This window comes from Gossypium hirsutum, chromosome D02, assembly GCF_007990345.1.
Source record: "Gossypium hirsutum isolate 1008001.06 chromosome D02, Gossypium_hirsutum_v2.1, whole genome shotgun sequence".
NCBI classification, from domain to species: domain Eukaryota; kingdom Viridiplantae; phylum Streptophyta; class Magnoliopsida; order Malvales; family Malvaceae; genus Gossypium; species Gossypium hirsutum.
This window is the reverse complement of record NC_053438.1, coordinates 36,798,335-36,824,919: the sequence shown is the minus strand read 5'-3', so window position 1 is coordinate 36,824,919 and position 26,585 is coordinate 36,798,335. Positions and strand designations below refer to the sequence as shown.

General features: G+C 35.3%; 2 protein-coding genes across 3 annotated transcripts; one reads left to right on the top strand and one right to left on the bottom strand.

The window, feature by feature from the left end:
• Window positions 1–9,866: 9,866 nt before the first annotated feature.
• Window positions 9,867–16,434, top strand: LOC107910177 (uncharacterized WD repeat-containing protein C2A9.03). Of its 2 annotated transcripts, XM_016837953.2 has the most exons (10): window positions 9,867–10,523; window positions 11,071–11,204; window positions 11,318–11,485; window positions 11,579–11,665; window positions 12,386–12,520; window positions 12,657–12,767; window positions 13,581–13,672; window positions 13,758–13,863; window positions 14,333–14,419; window positions 15,807–16,434. In XM_016837953.2, the coding sequence occupies exons 2-10, from the start codon at window positions 11,088–11,090 to the stop codon at window positions 16,218–16,220; spliced, it is 1,317 nt and encodes a 438-aa protein (XP_016693442.2). In that variant the 5' UTR covers window positions 9,867–10,523; window positions 11,071–11,087; the 3' UTR covers window positions 16,221–16,434. The 2 variants fall into 2 exon arrangements, with proteins under 2 accessions (XP_016693442.2, XP_040944497.1); XM_041088563.1 differs by lacking the exon at window positions 9,867–10,523 and having other exon boundaries at window positions 10,730–11,204.
• Window positions 16,435–17,926: 1,492 nt separating this feature from the next.
• On the bottom strand, window positions 17,927–19,650 carry LOC107907973 (30S ribosomal protein S11, chloroplastic). The gene is made up of 3 exons (XM_016835264.1): window positions 19,421–19,650; window positions 18,128–18,267; window positions 17,927–18,018 (listed from the first exon to the last, which is right to left on the bottom strand). The coding sequence occupies exons 1-3, from the start codon at window positions 19,648–19,650 to the stop codon at window positions 17,927–17,929; spliced, it is 462 nt and encodes a 153-aa protein (XP_016690753.1).
• Window positions 19,651–26,585: the final 6,935 nt, after the last annotated feature.

The following is a 26,585-nucleotide window of genomic DNA, read 5'->3' as shown; positions in this document are numbered from 1 at the left end:
CCTGGAATGTTCATGGTTTAAAGAGACCATAGACAGCATGCCGCATTCGGCATTCACCGAGGCTTTTATAAACCCAAACTGGTCTTCTTTATGGAGACAAAATTAGGTTATCGTATAATGGAAACGGTTAGGAAATGATATGGTTTTTTTGCATGGATTTGAGATTGGGGCTGATGGTAGTAAATGTGGCATCTGTCTAGCATGGAAAGATGATCTACAAGTATGTTTAAGGAAGTTCTCTAATAATTTTATTGACATGACGATTAAAAGGAGCAAATAGGATGACAAGTGGAATTTTATAGGCTTTTATGGTTCTCATTTTGCAAAGAGTAGACAAGAATCATGGAACGCTTTTAGATATTTAGGAGCTAATTGTAATCTCCCATGGCTCGTGTGCGGGGACTTTACTAATATTCTCTACGCTTCTAAAAAAAAGGCTACCAAGGGAAGAAAGGAGAATGAAAGATTTCTGAGATGCCTTAATGGACTGTAGCCTATTTGACATGGGTTTTTTGGGCCCTCTGCTTACATGGGAGAAGGGTAATTTGTTAGAAACAAACATCAAAAAGCGGTTGGATAGGGGATCGCATACAAAAAGTGGTTTACTCAATTCCCTAGTGTTTTCATTCGTCATTTGCCCTACTTTTTCTCAGATCATTGCCCACTATTGATCCAAACATACCGTGGAAGAGAAGATTAAAAACAACACAAGTTTTGATTATAAGCTTGGTGGACTATAGAAGACTCCTTCGAAGCTGAAGTTAAGAATATATGAGATTCGAATAGGGGGACCTTCTTTCCAAACTAGAAAGTACTCGAGTTGGTTTACTTAATGGGCTCGGCAAAGAAAGGAGAAAATGAATGGTTTGAAGGAGAGTTTGATAAAAAAGTTGGAGTTACTACAAGAGGCTGATGGAGACGATACAAATCTTCAAGAATTTATTGATACAAAACTCCTTAATTGGGAGATTGATAAGGAAGAACTTTTCTGAGAACAAAGAGCAAGGGTAAATTGGCTAAATGCTAGTGAAAAAAATGGTACTTTTTTCACAAATGTGCATCTCAAAGGAAAATTTCAAATAGGATCTCTTCGTTGGACTATGTGGATGGTAGAACTACCTTAGATCATGACGAAATGGAAAACTTTGGGACGATCTATTTTGTTGAGCTTTTCGCAATGGAAAGGGGGCCAATGAGATAAGCCATACTCTGTTCGGAGTTGATAGGTGCATCATTAAGGAGGCCAATGTTGAGCTAACTACTTCCTACACAAAGGAGGAAGTCTTTGGGGCATTAAAGGGTATGAGTCTTATGAAGGCACCAGGTATAGATGGTTTCTCAGCAATCTTCTTTCAAAAATATTGGCACATTATGGGCAAGGAGGTTTGTCGTTTTGGTTTCAGAGTTTTAAATAATAGCATGAATATGGAGTCTATAAATGTCACTAATATATTTCTTATCCCTAAAATTCATAATCCTACAAAAATGTGAAATTTTAAACTAATTAGCCTTTACACTGTTATCTATAAAATCATAGCCAAAATGGTTGCAAACATATTTCAAAAGGTCCTATAGGTTTATATTGACAAGTCCCGAAGTGCATTTGTTCTCAGCCGATTAATATCTGATAATGTTTTATTGGCATATGAATTATTGCATACTTTTAGCCAGAAGCGAAAAGGCAGAAAGGGTTTATTTGCGCTCAAACTAGACATGAGTAAAGCCTACGATAGGGTAGAATGGAATTTTCAGCGAGTAATGATAGAAAAAATGAGTTTTTCTCAGGCTTGGGTTGACACTGTGATGAAGTGTGTTTCCACTGTCTCTTATTCGATCAACTTCAATGAAAGAATTGGGGCACCTTTCAGACCTTCAAGAGGACTTCGACAAGGGGACCCTCTTAGCCCTTTTCTCTTTCTCATTTGTAGCGAGGGTCTCTCTTCTTTAATTAGGTTGGTTGTTCATGAAGGTCTTCTAAAAGGGGTAAAAGCAAGTTGAAGAGGTCCACTGATATCTTACTTACTCTTTGCCGATGATTGTATTTTATTTGGGGAGGCTACTGTGGGAGGCGATAAAATTTTGAAGTAAATTTTGAAAGAATATGAGACCCATTTGGGTCAATGTGTGAATTTTGACAAATCCACAATCTTTTTTAGCGCAAATACAATTGATTCGGTGAGAACACAAATCTCCATCGAATTGGGTGTAAAGTGTTCTACTAACTTCGAGAAATACCTGGGTCTCTCAAATATAGTGGGCAGAAGGAAGAATGTCTCCTTTCAGTATTTAAAAGATCGTATGAAACAAAAGTTTGATAATTGGAGTTCCCGTTTCTTGTCTCAAGGCGACAAGTGTTTATTAAAGCGATGTTGCAGGCAATACCTACTTATGCTATGGGCTATTTTCTTTTGCCGAAATCTTTGTGTAAAGAGATGGAGAGAATTGTGGCTTGATTTTGGTGGCAAAAGACTCATGGGAAACGAGGCTTACATTGGTGTGGATGGGGTTTTATGTGTGAATTAAAAGAAAATGGTGGCATGGGCTTTAGGAGTTTTGCAAAATTTAATATCGCCCGTCTTGCAAAACAAGGGTGGCGTCTTATGACTAATCCAAATTCTCTGTTGGCGTAGGTTTTGAAAGCGAAATATTATCCACATTCTAATTTTCTGAATTCATGTCTTAAAGTGAATGCTTCGTATGCGTGGAAAAGCATCTAGGCAACAAAAAAGGTACTTCAGGATGGTTCTGGTTGAAGGGTGGATACGAATGAAGCCATCCCTATTTTTAATACCGCATGGATACCATTTGTGGGGGAGGAGCAGAAACAGTAGATCATGCCTTCTGCCTTTGTCCTATTGCAAATGAAGTTTGGGAAATTTTAATCATTGATTTATTAAACCTACCTAGTCAGGGGTGGTTGGGTTGCCTTACTGTAGTTTTTAATATCTGCTTGCACACTCAACGAAGGATTGTTTGCTGCTCTCTTTCGGCCATCCGGTCTGAAAGAAATAGGAGAGTTATGACAAAGTGGTTAAATCAGGAAAGGAAATCACTAATTTTATCTCCAGGTATCTCTATGAATTGGACTGTGTAGAAGAGAAGAAAATTACCGTCCAGGGTGATAAAGTCATCTGGAATCCTCCTCCTACCGATTTTATCAAAGTAAACTTTGATACGGCTTTTGTCATGGAACGATGTAGATTAGGTACAGGGCAGGTTGCTCGAAATAGCAAGGGTGTGGTAATAGCGTCTAAAACGTGCACGACAATGTGGGATCGGCTTTCGCCGGGGAAGCCCTTGCATGCCTTGAGGCGGTTAAAATGGGGTTAGTTCTCAGATTAACAAAAGTAATCATCGAAGGAGACCCCTTGCCTGTTATTACGAAATGCAACTCAAGTCACACTGACAAATCAGAAGTTAGCTCATACATTCGTAATATCAGAGGTGTTAACATTAATGGGAGACAACATTAATGGCAAACAATACAAAGTGGTGCAAGTTTAGCACCCTAAAGTTGACTTTGAAAAAGTGGCATGGGATAATTTTTTTGGTCCTTGAGATAATGGGCTATTTATTGTTTGGTCCTTAAACCTCAACTATAAATAGGCCTTCTCATTTCTCATTTCAATTCATCCCAACCAATCTTTCTCCCTTAGTTTTCTCTCTTCTCCCATTTGAGAATTCTTAAGGAATTCTATTTGTTTGTAATACTTTGGAGATAGTAAAGTTATCATCTGGTGTTAGTGCCCGAGGACGTAGGTATAATTTACCGAACCTCGTTAAATCTCTTGTGTTCTTTCTTGTCCTATTTTTCTTTCAATATTTGAGGGTATAATAGTAGTATTTAATTGTGCTATTAAATTACTATAGAAGGGATATTCTGTCTAAGGAAAGACTTGGTATTTAAGAGATCCATGTGATCCACCTCTCTTCCCTAGGAATTGAACTTTGTGTGATTTTTTAGTACAATAATTTACACGCTTCCGACCCTATTGGAACAACAAGTGGTATCAAGAGCCGAAGGTTAATCGTAGTATGCTCTGTGGTTGCAGTTTAAACTGATCTTCCACATCAGAAAAGATTTCCTTAGGTATATTGAAAGATTATGGAGAAAAAGGTCGGTGTAGGAGCTTCAACATCGTCCATGTGGACAAGACCGACAATTGCAAATGCAAGATTGGCCGTGGAGATCTTTGATGGCACGGGCCATTTTGGTATGTGGCAAAGTGAGGTTCTAGATGCCCTTTTTCAGCAGGGTCTAGACATTGCCATTGATGAAGAGAAACCAGATGATGTACAGGAGAAAGATTGAAAGGCGATCAATCGGTTGGCATGTGGCACAATTCGATCATGCCTTTCTCGAGAGCAAAGGTATGCTTTTTCAAAGGAGACTTCTGCAAATAAGTTGTGGGTGGCACTTGAAGAAAATTTTTTGAAGAAAAACAGTCAAAATAAGCTCCACTTGAAGAAAAGACTGTTTCGCTTCACATACGTCCCAAGTACCACAATGAATGATCACATCACCAAATTTAATCAGTTAGTCACTGATTTGCTGAATATGGATGAGACATTCAAAGATGAAGATTTGGCTTTGATGCTGTTGGGGTCACTTCCTGAGGAGTTTGAGTTCCTAGAAACTACTCTACTTCATGGCAGGAGTGATATATCTCTGAGCGAAGTCTGTGCGGCCTTATACAGTTATGAACAGAGAAAGAAGGACAAACAGAAAAACTCAATCAGAGATTCAGAAGCTTTAGTAGTCCGAGGTCGTTCATACACTCGGAAGAAAACTCAAAAGGGGAGATCAAAGTCAAAGTCCAGACTCGGGAAAGATGAATGTGCTTTTTGTCATGAGAAAGGCCACTGGAAGAAAAATTGTCCAAAGATGAAGAATAAGGAAAAAGCTGCTGTAGATGCTTGTGTTGCAAAGCATGATACCAGTGACTCTGAATTATCACTGGTTGCATCATCATCGTCGTTCCATTCAGATGAGTGGATATTGGATTCGGGTTGTACCTATCATATGTCCCCTAACCGGGAGTGGTTCTCTGATTTAGTAGAACTAAATGGAGGAGTTGTTTATATGGGCAATGACAATGCCTGTAAAACTGTTGGGATAGGTTCAATCCAATTAAAGAATAAAGATGGATCAACCAGAATTCTGACCGATGTTCGGTACGTGCCCAGTTTGAAGAAAAATCTCATCTCATTGGGAGCCCTGGAATCCAATGGTTCAGTTGTTACTATGAGAGATGGGGTTTTGAAAGTGACATCTGGCGCACTTGTGATATTGAAGGGCATCAGGAAAAATAACTTGTATTACTACCAAGGTAGTACAGTTATTGGAGCAGTCGCTGCAGCTTCTGACAACAAAGAATTGGACTCAATACAGTTGTGGCATATGAAGTTGGGACATGCCAGCGAAAAATCCTTGCAAATTCTGGCAAAGCAAGGATTGTTGAAAGGTGCAAAGGCTTGCAAATTAAAATTTTGCGAGCATTGTGTTCTGGGAAAGCAAAAGAGAGTGAAATTCGGTACTACTATCCATAATACAAAAGGTATTTTCGAATATGTTCACTCAGATGTGTGGGGGCCTTCCAAGACACCTTCATTGGGAAGAAAACACTACTTTTTTACTTTTGTTGATGACTTTTCCAGAAGAGTTTGGGTGTATACCATGAGAACTAAGGATGAAGTGCTTAGAGTTTTTCTTAAATGGAAAACTATGATCGAAAACTAGACTGGCAAGAAAATCAAGCGGCTTAGGATGGACAATGGAGGGGAATATAAAAGTGATCCGTTCTTCGATGTGTGCCAAGAGTATGGTATTGTTCGACACTTCACAGTTAGGGATACACCACAGCAGAATGGATTGGCAGAGCGTATGAATCGAACATTGCTGGAGAAAGTTCGATGTATGTTGTCCAATGCTGGGTTGGGCAAGCAATTTTGGGCTGAGGCTGTGACATACGCTGGCCATCTTGTTAATCGTTTGCCATCATCTGCATTAGAAAGAAAAACTCCTATGGAGGTATGGTCTGGAAAACCGGCTACAGATTATGATTCCTTACATGTGTTTGGAACCACTGCATATTACCATGTGAAGGAGTCAAAGTTAGATCCGAGGGCAAAGAAAGCTCTCTTTATGGGAATCACTTCTGGAGTGAAGGGATTTCGTCTTTAGTGCTTAAGCACAAAGAAAATGATCTGTAGCAGAGATGTTACCTTTGATGAATCTGCCACATTGAAAAAGGTAGCAGATAAAGATATTCAGACGAGCAATACTCCACAGCAGGTGGAGTGTACTCCAAAACAGGTGGAGTTTGAGCAGATGGGGATTTGCCCAGTTAATAAGTCTAATTCTCCAGCCACAATGGAGGAATTAGAGGTTGAAGAGGTTCTGACCCAAGAACCACTAAGTACACCAGAACCAGTTGCAGTTGCAAGGCCACGGAGAGAAATTCGTAAACCTGCTCGATTTACTAATATGGTGGCCTACGCCCTTCCCGTTGTTGATGATATTCCTATCACTTATCAAGAAGTAATGCAAAGCTTAGAAAGTGATAAATGGAAAAGCGCCATGGATGAAGAAATGCAGTCTCTCCGGAAGAACAATACTTGGGAGTTGGCGCAATTACCGAAAGGTAAAAGGGCAATCGGATGCAAGTGGGTATTCGCAAAGAAAGATGGATCTCCTAGTAAGAAGGATATTCGCTACAAGGCAAGATTGGTAGCTAAAGGCTACGCTCAGAAGGAGGGAATTGACTACAATGATGTATTTTCCCCTGTTGTGAAGCATTCCTCCATTAGAATTTTGTTCGCCTTGGTAGCACAGTTGAATTTGGAGCTAGCTCAACTTGATGTTAAGACGGCTTTCTTGCATGGTGAGTTAGAAGAGGAGATCTATATGACTCAGCCCGAAGGATACACAGATGCTGGTGGTAGAAATTGGGTTTGTAAGCTGAACAAATCACTATATGGATTGAAGCAATCCCCGAGGCAGTGGTACAAGCGATTTGATAGCTTTATGAGAAGGCAGAAGTACACAAGAAGCAAATATGACAATTGTGTATATTTACAGAAGCTGCATGACGGATCTTTCATTTATCTACTCTTGTATGTTGATGATATGTTAATCGCTTCGAAGAGCCAAAATGAGATAGATAAGCTGAAGGCTCAGTTGAATCAAGAGTTCGAGATGAAAGATCTAGGTGAGGCCAAGAAGATTCTCGGCATGGAGATAAGTAGAGATAGACCGAGAGGCAAGCTCTGTTTAAATCAGAAGCAATATCTGAAAAAGGTATTACAATGTTTTGGTGTAAATGAAAACACAAAACATGTAAGTACCCCACTTGCTTCTCATTTGAAACTTAGTGCTCAATTATCTCCGAAGACTGAAGATGAAAGAGAATATATGGCGAAAGTCCCATATGCTAATGCAGTTGGGAGTTTGATGTATGCGATGGTGTGTATGAGGCCTGACATTTCACAAGCTGTTGGAGTTGTGAGCAGGTATATGCATGATCCTGGAAAAGGACATTGGCAAGCTGTGAAATGGATTCTACGGTATCTTCAAAAAACCGTAGATGTTGGTTTAATTTTTGAACAGGATGAAGCACTTGGTCAGTTTGTAGTTGGATATGTTGATTCCGACTTTGCTGGTGATTTAGATAAACGTCGTTCAACTACGGGGTATCTGTTTACTCTTGCGAAAGCCCCAGTGAGTTGGAAGTCTACCTTACAGTCTACAGTAGCTGTGTCTACTACAGAGGCAGAATATATGGCAGTTACAGAAGCTGTTAAGGAGGCTATTTGGCTTAATGGATTGTTGAAAGACTTAGGAGTTGTTCAAAGTCACATAAGTTTATATTGTGACAGTCAGAGCGCTATTCATTTAGCGAAAAATCAAGTCTATCATTCAAGAACCAAGCATATCGACGTAAGATATCACTTTGTGCGGGAAGTCTTTGAAAAAGGAAAAATTCTACTTCAGAAGATTCCGACAGCAGATAATCCCGCAGATATGATGACCAAGGTGGTAACAACAATCAAGTTTAATCATTGTTTGAACTTGATTAACATCCTAAGAATTTGAGCACCTTCAGGTGTATGGCGCTCGAGAGTGCATTTGTAGGCACTACAAAAGATAGCTTTATCGAATTTGGGGAGTTAAAGGAAGTGTGTGAAGATGTGATTATCCTAATCAAATCTTCAAGGTGGAGATTGTTAACATTAATGGGAGACAACATTAATGGCAAACAATACAAAGTGGTGCAAGTTTAGCACCCTAAAGTTGACTTTGAAAAAGTGGCATGGGATAATTTTGTTTTGGTCCTTGAGATAATGGGCTATTTATTGTTTGGTCCTTAAACCTCAACTATAAATAGGCCTTCTCATTTCTCATTTCAATTCATCCCAACCAATCTTTCTCCCTTAGTTTTCTCTCTTCTCCCATTTGAGAATTCTTAAGGAATTCTATTTGTTTGTAATACTTTGGAGATAGTAAAGTTATCATCTGGTGTTAGTGCCCGAGGACGTAGGTATAATTTACCAAACCTCGTTAAATCTCTTGTGTTCTTTCTTGTCCTATTTTTCTTTTAATATTTGAGGGTATAATAGTAGTATTTAATTGTGCTATTAAATTACTATAGAAGGGATATTCTGTCTAAGGAAAGACTTGGTATTTAAGAGATCCATGTGATCCACCTCTCTTCCCTGGGAATTGAACTTTGTGTGATTTTTTAGTACAATAATTTACACGCTTCCGACCCTATTGGAACAACAAGTGGTATCAAGAGCCGAAGGTTAATCGTAGTATGCTCTGTGGTTGCAGTTTAAACTGATCTTCCACATCAGAAAAGATTTCCTTAGGTATATTGAAAGATTATGGAGAAAACGGTCGGTGTAGGAGCTTCAACATCGTCCATGTGGACAAGACCGACAATTGCAAATGCAAGATTGGCCGTGGAGATCTTTGATGGCACGGGCCATTTTGGTATGTGGCAAAGTGAGGTTCTAGATGCCCTTTTTCAGCAGGGTCTAGACATTGCCATTGATGAAGAGAAACCAGATGATGTACATGAGAAAGATTGGAAGGCGATCAATCGGTTGGCATGTGGCACAATTCGATCATGCCTTTCTCGAGAGCAGAGGTATGCTTTTTCAAAGGAGACTTCTGCAAATAAGTTGTGGGTGGCACTTGAAGAAAATTTTTTGAAGAAAATAGTCAAAATAAGCTCCACTTGAAGAAAAGACTGTTTCGCTTCACATACGTCCCAAGTACCACAATGAATGATCACATCACCAAATTTAATCAGTTAGTCACTGATTTGCTGAATATGGATGAGACATTCAAAGATGAAGATTTGGCTTTAATGCTGTTGGGGTCACTTCCTGAGGAGTTTGAGTTCCTAGAAACTACTCTACTTCATGGCAGGAGTGATATATCTCTGAGCGAAATCTGTGCGGCCTTATACAGTTATGAACAGAGAAAGAAGAGGCACTCTCCGTCCGATTTCAAAGCATCATATTTGTGCATGTTAAAAGATCTGGAAATGCTTTAGCAGACGCTCTAGCCACTGAATGTGTAAAGAAGGGAGAAGGTTTTTACCTGATCGTCTGCCCCAGAATCCGCTGAAACAACTTTTTCCGATGATTGGCTTCGCGAGCCTGACTGACGAATGAACGACTCTTGGTTTGTCCGGTTTCCTGGGTTACCGAAGCATCAGATCTAGACAGGGATGCTTCGACTGAATGATTGTCTCAATGCAGGGAAATAAGTTTGGCAGTTTTTTTTAGGAGAAATGGAACCGTCGACGCCTCTTAGAAAGATGATAAGAGTGGGACGGGCAATCTCGTTCCCCAAGGGAGTGGGTACGTTTTTCTTTGATTTTCTTTATAGTTTCTTTACTTTTTCAGTAGCTTCTTTATCATCTTTCTTTTTCAATATTTTTTCTTCCTTTTAGGATTAGATAACTTTTCTTTCTTTCAGCCTGTTTGTGCCTTTGGTCTTTTTAATTTTGTTTTTCATGTAAATTTTAGTTTTAAATTAATAAAGCACAACCCTATTTTATCAAAAAAAATCATATTTATTTATTTTATTTTTTAAAGAGGACAAATAATTTTATATATATTGATATAATTATAGATGTGTTTTTCCGTTTTGATTGAGAATAATATTTAAGTAAATTTCTCATCATTAGGATTTAAACTTGACCACACTTTTTTTAATCACCTATTGATTCGTAATTATATTTTTTGTTCAAATATAACTGTATGAAAAATAAATTAAAAAATTTAAACCGGAGCTGATTGAATCGGAGAAGGGTAACCCGGCCCAAGAAAGCATGCTGCAATGACGGTTTTCGCCCACAATAACGTCACCCCCGGCACTCTTTTCATTATTCTCTTTACTTATAAAGATAAATTAGAATAATAAAATAAGATAAAATATTTATAATATTTTATTTCCTAAATGATTAAATCCGAGGCCTCAGTTTCAGAACCATCCTACTAAACTTCTTGTAAGAATAACAATCTCTCGTTTTCTTTTTCCTTTTTTAAATTTAATTTTTCTTTTAGTGAATTCAATATCTGTTTTCTTTTGTCCTATTCCTTTTCCCCTTTTTGTTTAGTTATGCGCAATTCTTTTTGGTGGTAGAAAAATAGTTTTATTTTTTCCTTTGTGAGGTTTAAGGATTTTTGGGTTTTTTTTTTGTTCTTGTTCATCTTTTATGTTGGATATGATTTTATCATGTTTTAGGTTTTTTTTTAAATAATTTTTGAAGGCCATTTGTTTTAAAATAAGCTCCCTGGAATACACCCTTCTGCTCTTAAAAATTCCGTTCTCTTTTAGAAATTCAAGTTTTTTTTTTAAGATATGTTTTAAGAAAATGAAAAGAAAAATAGTAAATTTGCTATTTGCTAGTTTGTCTGAAAATAAGTTTTTTTTTCTATGAATTTTAGGATCCCCTTTTGATTCAACTCTCTTTAGGTTTCCCTAAGCGTTTTTATTTTAATATTTGTTAATTTTATCTGTAGAAAGAAATTTTTAATTGAATCTTTTTGCAGTTGAATGCAAATATATCATGTCCTACCAGCAAGGGGAGGATTTCTATTACATGGATGAAGATTTTGTAGATGACATGGATGAAGACAACTACGGTCAAGCTGGTGGAGATGTGGATGCTGATGAATATGACATGGTTTGTTTTTCGTTTTGGTGATATTTATATATTCTATATATATTTGTTGTTAATTTTAGTTAATTTTATACTAAATGATGAAATTCATCACTTTCATGCTATAATTTGAGCAGCTGACCAAGGTGACCGATACGACTTCTGCGCAAGCGCGGAAGGGGAAAGACATTCAGGGGATTCCGTGGGAAAGACTGAACATAACTAGAGAAAAATATAGGTTGACAAGGCTTGAGCAGTATAAGAACTATGAGAATATGCCTTCTTCCGGTGAAGCTGTTGACAAGGTTTGTATCTTTTCCTACAATCCATAAATGAACTAGTTTGTAGTAAAGCGGATATCATATTAAGCTATGTGTAATATGTATTTGTTGTTTCAGGAATTTAAACATATAAAGAAGGGTGGGAACTACTATGAATTCTTCTACAATACTAGATTAATTAAACCTACGATCCTTCATTTTCAGGTTTGTTAGTCAGAAAATGTTTATATCTTTTGTTCTTGTTGTTATCTAAGTTACTTTGGACTCATGTGCAATTGTCAAATTTGAATGTGTCTGATACTGGTATGTTCAAATTTTTTCTACGTTCACTCATGTATTTGGAGAAACAGTGGAGGTTTATATCCCCATAGCCATGTCGGATACAGGTTCTGGAATGTGTTTTTAAAGAAAAACAACAAATTGGAGCAACATAGGGTGTCATTTATATTTACCTTTCGAATATGTTGATTTTGGTGTCAAAACATATTGTTCTTGCATTTCTTTTTGTCCTTTCAGAAATGATTTAGCTTTAATGTATTTAATCATTCAAAAGATTACCTTTGTCATCACTTCTCTAGGTTCAGTTGTGTGCATGGACAATTATAAAGGAACTTGATTTTCTTCTTTGGTATTGAATATGTTATTCAGTAGTGTTATTTATCGGTTATAGATTTGATTGGTTATATTTATGCTTTTGAACCTGCAACTTTGTGTGCATCTGCATTTGCACATAAGTTGCTGTTTGTTTCATTAAGTTCTACTTCCCTTTCTTTCCTTTAGTACTCATTACTTTTGTCTTTGTACATGGCAATATTTATGTAGTAAGATTAAGAATACCTAAAGTAGGTCCTATATTTGGCTTAGAAGTTTTATTATGTACAGTGTTCTTGACTTAATTAACCTGTTGTGGAATGAATTTTACAGCTCAGAAACTTGGTTTGGGCTACTTCAAAGCATGATGTTTACCTTATGTCCAATTATTCGGTTATGCATTGGTCATCAGTGTCGTGTAATCTGTCCGAGATCCTTAATTTTGCTGGGCATGTGGCACCTACCGAGGTATTACAATTGCACTTAGTTAGCCTTAGTGCTTATATTTTCTTTACAAATATGAACGTTGTCGATGATAGATGGTTATTGTAGTAATTTGGTTTTATTTTATCTGCTAATTTCTCTTAATTTGCCTTGCAACTAGAAACATCCCGGAAGTTTGTTAGAAGGTTTTACACAAACTCAAATAAGCACCCTAGCAGTCAAAGACAATTTTATGGTTGCAGGAGGCTTCCAAGGAGAGCTTACTTTTAAGGTAAGTTAATATTTTCTGCGTTTCCTATTTCTGCTAAATCATCTTGTAAACTTGCCCAAGAAATGACAAACATTTGAATAGTTGTTTTCCTAAATCAGGAGAGTATCTTGTCAACTATCTCTCACCCTTTTTCTCTTTTGTTGAAGGGGTGGAATAGTTGTGGATTTTATGTAGTGAATCAGGTAGTATCGGGGTGAGACGTGTGTAGATAACAATCTTTCTTTTAGGAACTTTTCATCTATGTTACTCGAACTCGGGTGAGTCTCAAATATGCGCATTTCTCCAATATGGTATGGTTATTTTTTTCTAACTTTTTCCATGTATTTGGAGGATTTTCGGAGGTCATATTCCCATGCCATGTGTTAGACATTTCAAGAACAGTAAGCAACGTAGTTTTTCATAGTTGCAATGGGAAGAAAAGGCAGTGTGTTTTGGAGAGTGTTATGGTGTGAACCAGGTAGTATGTGGGAGAGTGTGTGAGGCCAAACCGCAACCTGGGATGTATTACATTCTGAGTAACCATTCAAGCAGCTCTTTTTCGATGATATCATTCTTAATTTGTGATGGGAATCCTGGTAGAAATCAAGAAAGGGAATTCTAGAAAATCCTAGAAATTAAATGTTTGGCTTGTTCTCAAAAGAACATGGATTGATAGCATGCTCTAGTTCGTACATATTTCCATATTTGTATCATTTATTTATTTGTTTCTGCAAATTCTGGTTTTGTATGAACTTATTTCTGGCATTCTCTGTTTCCCTTTAGCCATTTCTTTTATATATAATATTGTACAATTTCATGTTCCTGTTTCTGCAGCTCTTGGACAGAAAAGGAGTAACCTTTTGTACCCGGACAACGTATGACGATAATGCAATTACAAATGCTATCGAGATATATGACAGCTTGAGGTAGCATGATAATTGCTGATTTGCTGATTGACTTGGATAATATATCGAATAAAATATTAGATTGAATTTTGAAGCTGTTTTGCAGGGGTGGAATTAATTTTATGGCCTCAAATAATGACTGTAGTGTGAGAGAATATGATACTGAGAGATTTCAACTTTTAAACCATTTCCAGTTCCCTTGGCCAGTAAATGTAAGTCCTTCAAATTGCTACTGTGATGCCTACAATCTTGATTCAGTTCTTTCAGAATCCTTAATGTTCTATCTTGCATCTTGTGTTACAATGTAGTGTCAGATACGAGTATGTGTCTGGCACAGGTATAATTTTAAATGTCTTTCACTTATTTGGGTAGTGGTTGGAGGATCATATCCTTGTACTTATTTCCGAAAATATTTCCAATGCTAGTTCCGTCATGGGTACTTAAAGAAAAATGAAAGTCAAAGCGATATAGCTTATATTCACATGTGTTTTAAAAAGGGTCGTCTTATCCAAAGTAAATAATTTTTTCACCTAATGGAGTAAATTTGACTCAAGGGGTCTGCATTTCAACAGCAATGGAGATTGTTGCTTCATAAACAGAAAAAAGCAAACTGAAATCATCTGTCATTTTCGTGGATTATCTTAAAATTCAATAACATGACTGAACTTTATTCTGATGCAGCACACATCAGTCAGCCCAGATCAAAGACTTATCACTGTCGTTGGAGATGACTTGGATGGGCTGCTTGTGGATTCGCAAAATGGAAAGGTAAGAATTTGATTTTCTGATAGGATATGGGAACTGTAATGGTGACTGGGTAAGGTTACTTCGTAATCAGTTATTCAAAATAGGGAGATAGCCTCCCTGAAAGCAGGGTTGCATTTGTGTACATTTGACTCTTCCATTGACTGGTAAAAGTAGTTGAACCGAAAAACGTTTACTTGTTCACTTTAACGAACGGGGGGGGGGGGATAAATTGGTTAAGCTGATTAAAAACTGGTAAAAAACCAAAAAAAGAAATCGCAAAAAATTGGGTTTAAGCTTTTTTATTTTTATTTTTATTTTAAATTTTATTTTATGCAAGGAGATTTTAACATTTTATTTTTGGATCTATATTAAAAATCCTACCATTTAGCTATGTAACGAGATCAACAACTCAGTTAGAGAAATATCAAATAACCATTTTATTTACAAAATAAATTAAATGATTATGTTAGTGTTTTTGTCTTTTTTGTATTTTTATAAATCAATAAAAAATCATCTATAATAAGATTTGAAATAAGGACGCTATTCATGTAAAACTTTTTCATTTACCATTTAACTAAAACCAATTTTAGTTTTTATTTGAAACTTTAATAAGTATATTTTTGTTCTTAATTTTTATATATTTGTGTATTTATACTATTATTTAAATCCCTAATCGACCTATTAATCGAGTCCTAACTCAATTAGGTAATTACTGAAAAAGCTATTTATTTGCTAAGTAAGTTATATGATTATATGGTTGTTGTTGTTTTTTTTTTTTTTAATTTTTATATATCAATAAAAATTTATCCATAATAGGATTTAAACCAAAGATAACATTCATATAAAACTTTTTCATTTACCATTTGAATTATAGCAATTTTTTTGTTTTTATATAGAACTTTAATAAATATATTTGTATATATTTGTGTATATTAATACTGTTGTTGATTGAGTTTGTGTGACAAATTAACTCCATACCAATTTAGGATTGATGATAAATCATATTTTTACTTATTTACTGCATGTTATTTTCAAACACATCTTACAATCTAAATACGTGACTGTCACTCATATACGCGTGCGATAAGATTTCTAGTAATTTACAAAGTATTTTATATTTAATATTAAAGATTCTAGTAATTTGGAAAATATTTTATATTTAATATTTAATATTAAAGTTACCTATTATTTTATATTAAGTTCTTTTTAATCTAATCATCCGACTCAATCAGTGTAACCAGTCTATCTGGTTAAACCAGTGGAGGTTTCATCCGTTTGATCTTTATTCTGGTATTTTAAATATTGTCAAGAATATCATATGTTGCATACTAGAATGCTTCACATTTTAGTGCTGAAAGTAAGAAATGTTAGTCCTATTGAACCTGAATCGCTTGTTCCTTGGTCTCAGACTGTAGCCACAGTGGTAGGTCATCGAGATTACTCGTTCGCATCTGCATGGCACCCAGATGGACGCATATTTGCCACGGGAAATCAGGACAAGACGTGCCGAGTATGGGACATAAGAAACCTCTCAATGCCAGTCGCTACTTTCAAAGGAAACTTAGGTGCCGTACGATCAATCCACTTTTCATCTGATGGCCAATTCATGGTTGTTGCTGAACCGGCAGATTTCGTCCATGTGTATAACATAAGGGCTGGTTTCCAGAAACGGCAAGAGATCGACTTCTTTGGTGAGATTTCGGGGGTATCTTTGAGTCCAGATGACGAGTCTCTGTATATAGGAATATGGGATAGAACTTACGCTAGTTTGCTGCAGTATAACAAAAAACACACTTATGGTTACTTAGATTCTTACCTGTGATTATATGTTTAAATCAATGTGTGCTGCTGCTTGATGCTGTAGTTTTGCAACCTTTTTTAGATTGTGTAATTCATGTATGTAACTCGTGTACTTGTGTCGTGTTTGTTGGTATAATCGTGTTTAGTGTAGGATAGAGTTGTATAAACTTTGCGGTAATAAATGTGGAGGCACATGCCACTTGATGGACAGTTTTGTTCCATCATCATTGGGTGTATAGAATGTGGGAGCGATTATGGTTGAGTACGGTGTTGAAAATAATTTGCGATTAATGTTTAGTGTTTTTGTTTTTAAAAGATTGCAGACAATTAAATTGAATTGACTCATCTGGTTATGGGTATTTTTTAAAGTTTTGTTTAATTTAAAAACAGAATATATTTATTCAGTTTACTACTTTGTGAAGTTTGCAAATATAATTACGAATAAAAGGTATTTTCTCCATATTTTTTTAGTAGTACACAGAATACAATCACAGGTTCAAAAGTATACAGAATGTACTTTATATTCTGAGTGTTTTTTGAGAGCAGAATGTACTTTATATTCTGAGTGTTTTTTGAGAGCAGAATGTACTTTATTATTGTATTCTACATTTGGTTACCATCACAAAAAATATATCTAAATTAACTATTATTAGAAAACCCACATGGATATCATACTCCGAAGTCTTAAAAACTCCTGAACACAGAAAATGGTAAAAAAATAGATTCTTTTTCTAAAATTTCTTCTTACTGTATATCTTGCTTCTGAAGAGGAGAACAACCTTTTTGGGAGCAACAAGAAACTCGTTGAAAATTCTCCGTTCTGGGAAACTATCTTCTTCTTCGGTTGATGATGAAGCATTTTATGAAGATATTCTCAAGCAAGGCTCTGTCGATGAGGTGAGCCAATATTCTCAAGCATTGTCTTATTGTTAGAAGGTGGGAACCTAATTTTAGGGCTTGGACTACTACAAACTCTTTTGTTACAGTGTGGCTTAGACTTCCTGAATTTAGGGATTCTTAAGAAATTGGGAAGATGTGTTGGACCTCTTCTTCGTGTGGATGACCGAACATTAATGGGTGTGAGGAGTAGATATGCTTGTATGTGGATTCAAGTCAATCTAAACAACCCTCTACCTCGTTTGTTAATGTTGAAGGTTTTAGACAACCCATTATTTATGAGGGATTCAATTCAATTTGTTTTAAATATGGGAAACTAGACCATATCTCGCCTGATTGCCCTTCTATTCAGGAACAAGGTTCTTCCTCCATTTCCTGAAAGGACCATTCTTCTCTTGAGAGCCCTCCAGTTGAAGAACAAGGATATGGTCCTTGGATGCTTGTTCAAAGGAAATCTCATGCATGCCGCGGGAAAGACGAAACAAGCCCTTCAAAACTTGTCCCCTGTTAGTAAATCAGCTTTTGACACAAGTCCTCCAAAAATCCATTCTCCCAAAAGTAAAAAGTTAGACAAGATAGCTACTCCTATTGTACCCAACTCCTCATTGCCTGCTAAAGAGAATGCTAAACCCTCTTCATCCACCTGTCAAATGGATATCTCTCTCTTACCCTCTCCCCAATTGAAGGTAGGAAATGTCTTATCTTAAATGATCAATCTAATACTTACTTTTTAACGTTGAGCCACAACCCTCCCTTTCCCTCCTGAATCTGCCCGATGTGAGGCATGGAAAGATTGTTAATAGTGAAGGGATAGTTTCTCCCGCTCTTTTTTCAGGAGTTAAAGTTCAAGGGCGTTTTAGCTTTTCTTTCCCAAGCCTCTCTGGTCACTTTCCTTCCCCCTCTTAGTTTTCTCCTAAAAAACCCTGTGGCAAACCAAGAGCCACAAAGAAACACCTAAGGCCAGAATTCTAGGGCATTAACGCCAGCCAACGAATGAAAGTTGGTATGGAAAGGAGAAATAGAAGATCTCACTTAAGGGAAGCAAATTCTCAAGCTCCAAACATTTTGTTTCATCCTCTTCTGCCAGTGGGACAAGCTCTGGATGCTTTGAGCCTTCAACGAACTGGAAACCGTAGGAAATTTGAAAGGTCAAGTTCAAACACTCAAGTGATCTTAGAAAAAACAATCAACCCAGTAGAACTAAAGAGGACTCTTGCCTTGATTTTGCCAGAGCCAAGATCAACTCAAACTCCCCCCTTAGCTTTTCAGGATATCAGTTTACGAGCTCAACATCCAACCTCTAGAAAATCCAGATTCCAGAGAATCAACTCCTTATTTTTCGAGTCTCGGTAGTCATGAATATTCATTACCTGATTTTCTTCACGCACCTTCTGGTGAGAGAAAACCATCTGCTAATTTACAAGATGGAAATGTTGACGATACTGAAGGAAATGACGGAAGATGACCACTTTTGTTTCGAGACGACTGGTATTCAACATTTGTATCATCTTATGTCAATCCTCTTTTGGAACTACAAAAGTGCTCGTCATCGCAAATTTCTTATCACTGTCAATGATCTGATTAGGGTTCAACAACTTGACATTTTGGTCATTATTAAAACGAAGGCATAAAGGTGGCATTTGGGTGAGTGGAACTTGTATCGCATCACCATTAACAATATTTGTGTTTCGGAGCAAGAAATTCATGCCATTTTGAAGTCAATTCCTCAAATTTATCATAGTCATTTTCAGCTATCTATGCTAGTCTTTGTTTTAATGAGCGTACTATTTTATGGGAGTGTTAGAAAATTCTGGTTTAGAAAAATGATTTTTAGTAACAACAGAAAATTAAAATTTTAAAAATCGAGAGTGGTAGAATATTCGTGTGATATTTTCTTAGATTTTGCACATGTAATGCATGTTTCTTCTAGTTCTCCAAGCAAAGCTGTTCGCATCGTAATACCTGTCACTTAGCCTTTCATAAGTGGAGATAAAATAAAGTGTCCATAATAAAGGCGCTTACTATATGTTCTTGATTAAACACACTTCCATTGTCGTATTTGAGTCAAAGCAGAGACTTTTACGTTTTCTTGAACCATAGTAATATTATTTTATTTGATCAAATCATTGAATAATTTATTTCTCTTAAAATCTTTTTAGTGTTTATTTCTACACACGTCTTTTTTAAGGGGTCTACAACCATTATATGGTATAGGGGTTACATCCTGTATGAAACTTAATAGTATACCACTTCTACGAATAGCTTGTAATGTTGCTTCTCTTCCGAGACCAGGACCTTTTATCATAACTTCTGCTCGTTGCATACCTTGGCCTACTATTGCTCGAATAAGGGGTCCCCCTTCTTGTACCCTTGAATCCACAAGTGCCGACGGAGGACCAAGAGATTACCCGACCTCGTACATCTGCAATAGTAACAATGGTATTGTTGAAACTTTCTTGAACATGAATAACTCCTTTTGGTATTCTACGTGCACTTTTTTGTGCACTATTGCGTCCATTCCTACGTGAACCAACTTTTGGTATAGGTTTTGCCATATTTTATCATTTCATAAGTAGTCAGAGTTGGTTTGTGATATTTATAGTAATAATTTTTTTTAGAAAAACTTTTGACTTTCAATCAAACGACTTTCTCTGCTATTCTCGTACCACGAATTGCTTCAAGTGTGGGCTCGAATAATCACGAACCAAATATAGAACCATAAAAAATTTATTACTTTAAGTAGGAAAGTAAATATCTGTCAATAGAAATCATTAGAATTGTGATTATTAGAAAATAAAATTTATACTTAGAAAATAAATTCTCTATTTTTTGAAAGAATCACAATATATCAAATTTGTATGAAACTTGTGTAAATAGTTTTACTAGTCTTATCTATTTATAATGAGAGATAGGAGACTTCTAATTAAATTAGTAAAACACAAATAATATTTATTTAATAGAAAAACTAGTCTTTTAATCTAAAGAAGGGAGCGACACACCCTAATTAAATACACGAGGATTGTCGCTTATGTATGAGAGGAATTGAACCTCTCCTATATTTGGTCCAATGGTTGGAAACATGGAAGTTTACACATTTTTACATACCATTTTTAACTTAAAATCATACAGTTTCGATAAAATTCTTGTCGAAAAAATAATTAATTTTTAAAAAATAATTAAAGTGCACTTAAAATATGAACATGTTGAATTTTAGTTAATTTTATAATTAATTTTGATGAATTTTGATTATTTTCGACAGATTTGCACAAAGGGCGAAAAATGGCTTGGTAGACATTGCTAGAAGCACAAAACCGGGAAGCAATTTGAATTATTGAGGCGAACTAAATTTCAGCCTAAGACAGTCCAAAATTATATGTATTAATTCATAATATAATTAATTTTAATTTACATCCAATTTAATTTGGGTTAATAAATTATTATTGATTAATTATGAAAAAGTGGTCAAGTTGAACTAAACCGAGTGAACTGAATCGACCAAGAAATGGACAGCCCAAAAGCCGTCCCAAGAGCTAACCCAAATCAGCTTATTAGCTGATTATTTAAGATTGCAAAGTGGCCCTTGAAGACTTGTTCAAGTTGCATTCAAACCACTCTACAATTGGTGGCTTTTTAGATTTGCCCCAAGCCTAAATTAGCAAAGTTGAAACTATCAACATTGCCACATGTGTGGCCGGCTAAGGGAGGGCTCTTTGGCTGATAATTTTAGCCATATTTAACAGCCCTCCTCAGCTATAAAAACCCCCTTAGGCTGGTCATTTTAGAAACACACCTCAAACATTCACATCTTTCCTTTCTTCTCTCCACTTTCTCTCTTCTTTTCCATTTCAAAATTCCCTTGCTCTGTCGATTTCTCCTCTTGGGAAAGGGGCATTCATCAGCTATTTGGAGTAGCAATTAAGTGTTCATAGCAGCCTTGGTCGATGAGGAAAACAGAGAAAGAAGAACAGAACAACTAGTCAAGCCACGAAAAAACATCGGATTTGATTCTTGTTCCCTATCTTTTTAATTTTTGTTGTTGTTATGCTGAACATATCTATGAATATTTATGTTGTTGGAATGGTTAATTTAATCAATTTAGCTTGAATTTAATTCGTGTTACGTTGATTGCATTTCGTTTGTTAAAATTATTAAAATTGTGTCATGTTGTTATAGGCCTCGGTAAGATGATTGATTAAATAAAATCATGACTAAGTTATTCTTGCATTACAATTGTTAAGTAACTAATGAATTAATTATTTAAACGGATTGAAATTGTAATTAATTGAGACAGTTGTAATAGCCCGATTTTAGGCTTAGTCGGAACAGTGGTTTCGGGACCACAAATCCGACGAAAAAAAAAATGTAATGGCTTGAATTTTCAGAGGTGTCGGAACGGTGATTCGAGATCACTAAATTCGACAAATGGGTAGAAAATATTATTAATTTAGCAAGTATAAGTTAAATATGAAGTTAGGAAAATTTTTGAAATAGTGAATAGTGCACTAGAAATAAATATTAAAATAATTAGAATCGAAATGAGGTATCAAGACCTCGGGGATTTTAAACTGAGCCATAAATATTTTTATAAATATTTATGGAGTGTTAAAAAGTTAGTATTAAAGTTTCGTTAAGAAATTTTAAAGTTCCGATAATTAATTGAACAAAAAGGACTAAATTGTAACAAATGCAAAATTTTGGGAAATGATTAAATAGCTTAAATGATAAAAGGAAGAGGGCTTAAAAGCAAATAGACCCAAGGTCTATTTGGGCTGGACGGCAGAGGCATGAAATCAGCAAGAAAGTAAGGAGAATTAAGGGCAAAATTGGAAAATTGCAAAATTTGCTTAATAAAGTTAGGACCCAAGTGGAATTATCTAGATTTCTCTTCATTTTTCTGAATTCTCATCAGCTAAAACACCATGGAAGGGCTTCTTCAAGCTGGTTCTTCATATTTTTATTACAAGTAAGTTCAATTCTTGACTATTTCTTGAAATTTTTGTATTTTTATGACTTTTACAACTAGGCCCACTTGTTAAATTCATTAGTTTTTGATTTTATGAAAGAAGTTGAAAGTTGATATGAATATGTGCTGGAAGTATATGATGATTTAGCATGAAATTAGAGCTTTAAATTGTTCATATGCTGATTTTATTGAAAGAATTGAATAGAAAGTGAATGTTTGGGACCTAATAGTAAAAGAGTTTGAAGATAGAGTTATATGTGGCAATTCTGAATTTCAATAGTTGTGTAACAACTTATAATGTCTAGTAAAGTACTAATTGAGAAAATTAGATTAATTGAGGGGTTAATTGAGAAAGGACCGAATTGTATAAACTGTGAAATTTGGGGCAAAATGGAAATCAACATTTTGCACTAAAGCAGTTTTGGACAGCAGCAGTAGTGTAACTTTGAAAAATCACCAAAAATTGTAGAGATTGAATTAGAGGATGAATAAAATATGAAATTAAAGCTTATTGAGTCTAGTTTCTTATAAAAGAAATGATGTGAGCAATGGAATTGTAAATCATGAGATATAATAGATTTTGTGAGACAAGGTCAGAATGAATTCGGGTTCCCCTGTTCTGACTTTGGAAAATCATTAAAAATTGTACAGAAATGATTATGAGTTATAGTTTATATGGTTAGAATCCTTAATGAGTCTATTTTTAGAAGAAACAAGCTAAAACATCATCCGAATTCTGTACAATGAGATAATTAATTTTTAGTGAAGAGTGGTCGGAACTGTCAGACAGCGAAACAGGGGAAACTTTAAAGAATAAACTGTACTATTTGGCTGAACAAAAAATTATGAAAATTTTATGGTATGAAGATATGTGAGTCTAGTTTCAGGGAAAATTAACGGATCTTAATTTGGAGCTCTGTAACTCCGGATAAAAATAATTTAGTGACTCTGACTCGGATAAACAGCTTTGAATATACATGTTAGTGAATATTGAAATTATGGTTAATGTTGTTTAAGTGTGTTATACACATTAAGGATGTGGAATGGAGAGGAGGAGGAGGAAAATTGGGAAATATATGAATGATTCGTGTATAAATGGTCATATGTTTGATTATAACTCATAAACGATGAAATATGAATGATGCTTATTTTTGTGCATTATTGGTCATGGTTTAAGCTCATGTGTGAAAATAAAGTTTCATAGTATGTGTGTATGGTATATTCAGTATATGATTTGGCATGAAATAATACCATGAATGGTTTATGAATTAACACATGTTGGTAAGCATGATATATGAAAAAAATGATCAAATTGAGCGGAACGCCGGATTTGAGTACTTCTGATCAAGTGATAAAGTGATAAGTGGTAGCTTTAGCTACACTTATCTGATCAAGTGACAAGTGGAAAGTGATAAGTAATAGCTTCGGCTATACTTATCTGATCAAGTGATAAAGTGATAAGTTATAGCTTCGGCTATACTTATCTGATCAAGTGACAAAGTGATAAGTGATAGCTTCAGCTACACTTATCTGATCAAGTGACAAGTGGAAAGTGATAAGTGATAGCTTCGGCTACACTTATCTGATCAAGTGACAAGTGAAAAGTGATAAGTGATAGCTTCGGCTATACTTATCTGATCAAGAGACAAAGTGATAAGTGATAGCTTTAGCTACACTTATCTGATCAAGAGACAAAGTGATAAGTGGCTACACTTATCTGATCAAGAAACAAAGTGATAAGTGGCTACACTTATCTGATCAAGGGACAAGTGATAAGTGATCATACGTAAGACCATAGTTATACTATGGCAAAGTGAAAGTGAAGTACTCAATTTTCCGTGACCGTTCCCTAATTTGATTAAGGATGGTAAGTGACAAATGGGCCCAAAAGAATTAAAGTAAATGGATAAGTGGTAGTGTATTTATATCAGGACGATGTTGTTATTCAAACTAAAGTGATATTTTCATTGCTAAATTGAGAATTTCATAAATGTGTTATTGAATGGTATAATCAATAAACATTGAGTTAAATGGTAAATACGTATTAGTTTTGAATTTGATGTCATTGAATTGTACGTGAATTAAATGGAAATTTATAGTGATATGATTTAAATTATGAGCATGAGAAATTGCGAATTGAATGAAATGGAAATGAAGCATTAAATTGCATGAGTATGTATCGGGTCTCGCAGGCCCTAATTATTATGATTATAATATTTTGAGGATATATTGTGAAAAGTTATAGAAACATGTTAATTATTTTTGAAAGTTTTAATTTTGATGAAATTTTATAACTCGGTTAAATACGTTTACAAGTGTATGTGTTTTGGTAATGCCTCGTACCCTATTCCGGTGTTGGATACGGGTAAGGGGTGTTACATTTAGTGGTATCAGAGCTACGGTTTAGTCGGTTCTCGGACCAAACGTAGCATATGTGAGCCTAGCTATACATGCCACGTTATTACTCTTGATGATGTGATATCTCCGGGCTCTAACGAAATTGCTTTGTTAAGACAGAGATGATTTTCAATCGAGCTATTTTCGATAATGCTAAAAATGATATTGAGATAAATGAAAAATGCTCACGTTATGTTGGAATTTGGAAAGGTAAGTATAAAAATTTGTGATATGGATGTGTTCATGTATGAAAAGAGATGACTATAAGTTAAAAAAAAAAATTTTATGTTGTGATAAGCTCATCCAAGTATGTTGGTGATTATATAATGCTATGTGCTCAACATATTTGATTAAGTGAATATGATAAGCAAATTTACTTAAATAGATGGAACGTGTGTATGTACATCTGCTTGAATAAGTGAAATTAGTATGTTCATATGATAGAATCTTATGTTTAATTGTTAAATTAAAGATAATAAGATATTTTGTTTTATGTCTAAACCATGAATATTATAATAGTATGAAAAATTGAATTGGAAGTCAAATTGAGTAGAACGTAGGAATGAGTACTTTCGTTCAGTGATATGTGATGAATTGACGGAAAAGACCATGGTTTGACCATGGCAACATGTGAACATGTGATTATGTGATTCCGTGTAAGACCATAGCTGGGCTATGGCATCGGTAAGTGATATGTGATTCCGTGTAAGACCATAGCTGGGCTATGGCATCGGTAAGTGATATGTGATTCCGTGTAAGACCATAGCTGGGCTATGGCATCGGTAAGTGATATGTGACTCCGTGTAAGACCATAGCTGGGCTATGGCATCGGTATGTGATTTGTGATTACGTGTAAGACCATAGTTGGACTATGGCATCGAGAAAACGAAGTACTCAATTCCGTAAGACGTTCTCTAATTTGGCAAATGTCGGTAAGTAAAATAGAAGCCAAGTATTGGAATTTAATTAGATATTAACATTGAGCTTGAGTAAGTAAATTCGTTGTGTGAAATTGTGAGTGACAGAAAACATTTGTAATAAATAGATGTGTTAATTTGCTTGGAATGAATTACGTGGTTTTGATGGTATTACATTGATGATGAATACAAAATCATATATATATATGTATCTATGAGAGCAAGTTGAAAGATTTATGACTTCACCAACACCCCCTTATCAGTATTGTTCTATGACGAAAATTATCTTGATGAGACAGATATGTTTTTCAACTGAGTTAATTGTAATAGTATAGAAATAAATACTAAAATGTTTGAGTGAAAATGTATTAATTATGAGTTGAAACTCATAAAAGTATGGATCAAAGAATAAAACATTTTTTTTATTGATGAATGTTATAATTATACAAGCATATGAGTTATGATATTTGGATTATGATGCTATATAGAAATTTTGATTGTGAATTAGTGATTTGAGTTAGAATTTTGTGTTGAGAACAAAAGTGATTAAAAGCAAATGTTTATTAAATGCTTTGAGAATGTGAACTTAGTAATGAATTGGCTATTTGTGATGGTATGTGTTATGCGCATTTATGTGTAAGATAAATTTGAGGCTTTACTACACTCACCCCCATATTAGTAAAATGTTACAATGAAATTTGTGAGATTCTGGTTGAATAAGCTTACGAGTGTAGTGTTACAGAAGTTCGTGTACGGAAGAATAATAATGTGGTCGGAAAAGTGAATGAATTAGAAAATGAGGACAATATAAAAAGAGAGAAATATTTGATAGTTCTGAAAACTACTCAGATTATCAAAATGGATATCATTCTATATGGATTGTAATTTTTCGATACTTTGTGTAGCTTCAGATGCTAAAATATCGCTATCCTGATTTTCTTATGAATCTATGTGATTATCTGTAAAAGATATGAAAATCCAAAATCATGTGCGAATTTGAAATATACTGTGGAAGTAAATCATTAACCTACCATCTGGTAAGATTTTCGGGGACGAAAATCCCTAAAGGGGGGAGAGTTGTAATAGCCCGATTTTAGGCTTAGTCGGAACAGTGGTTTCGGGACCACAAATCCGACGAAAAAAAAAATGTAATGGCTTGAATTTTCAGAGGTGTCGGAACGGTGATTCGAGATCACTAAATTCGACAAATGGG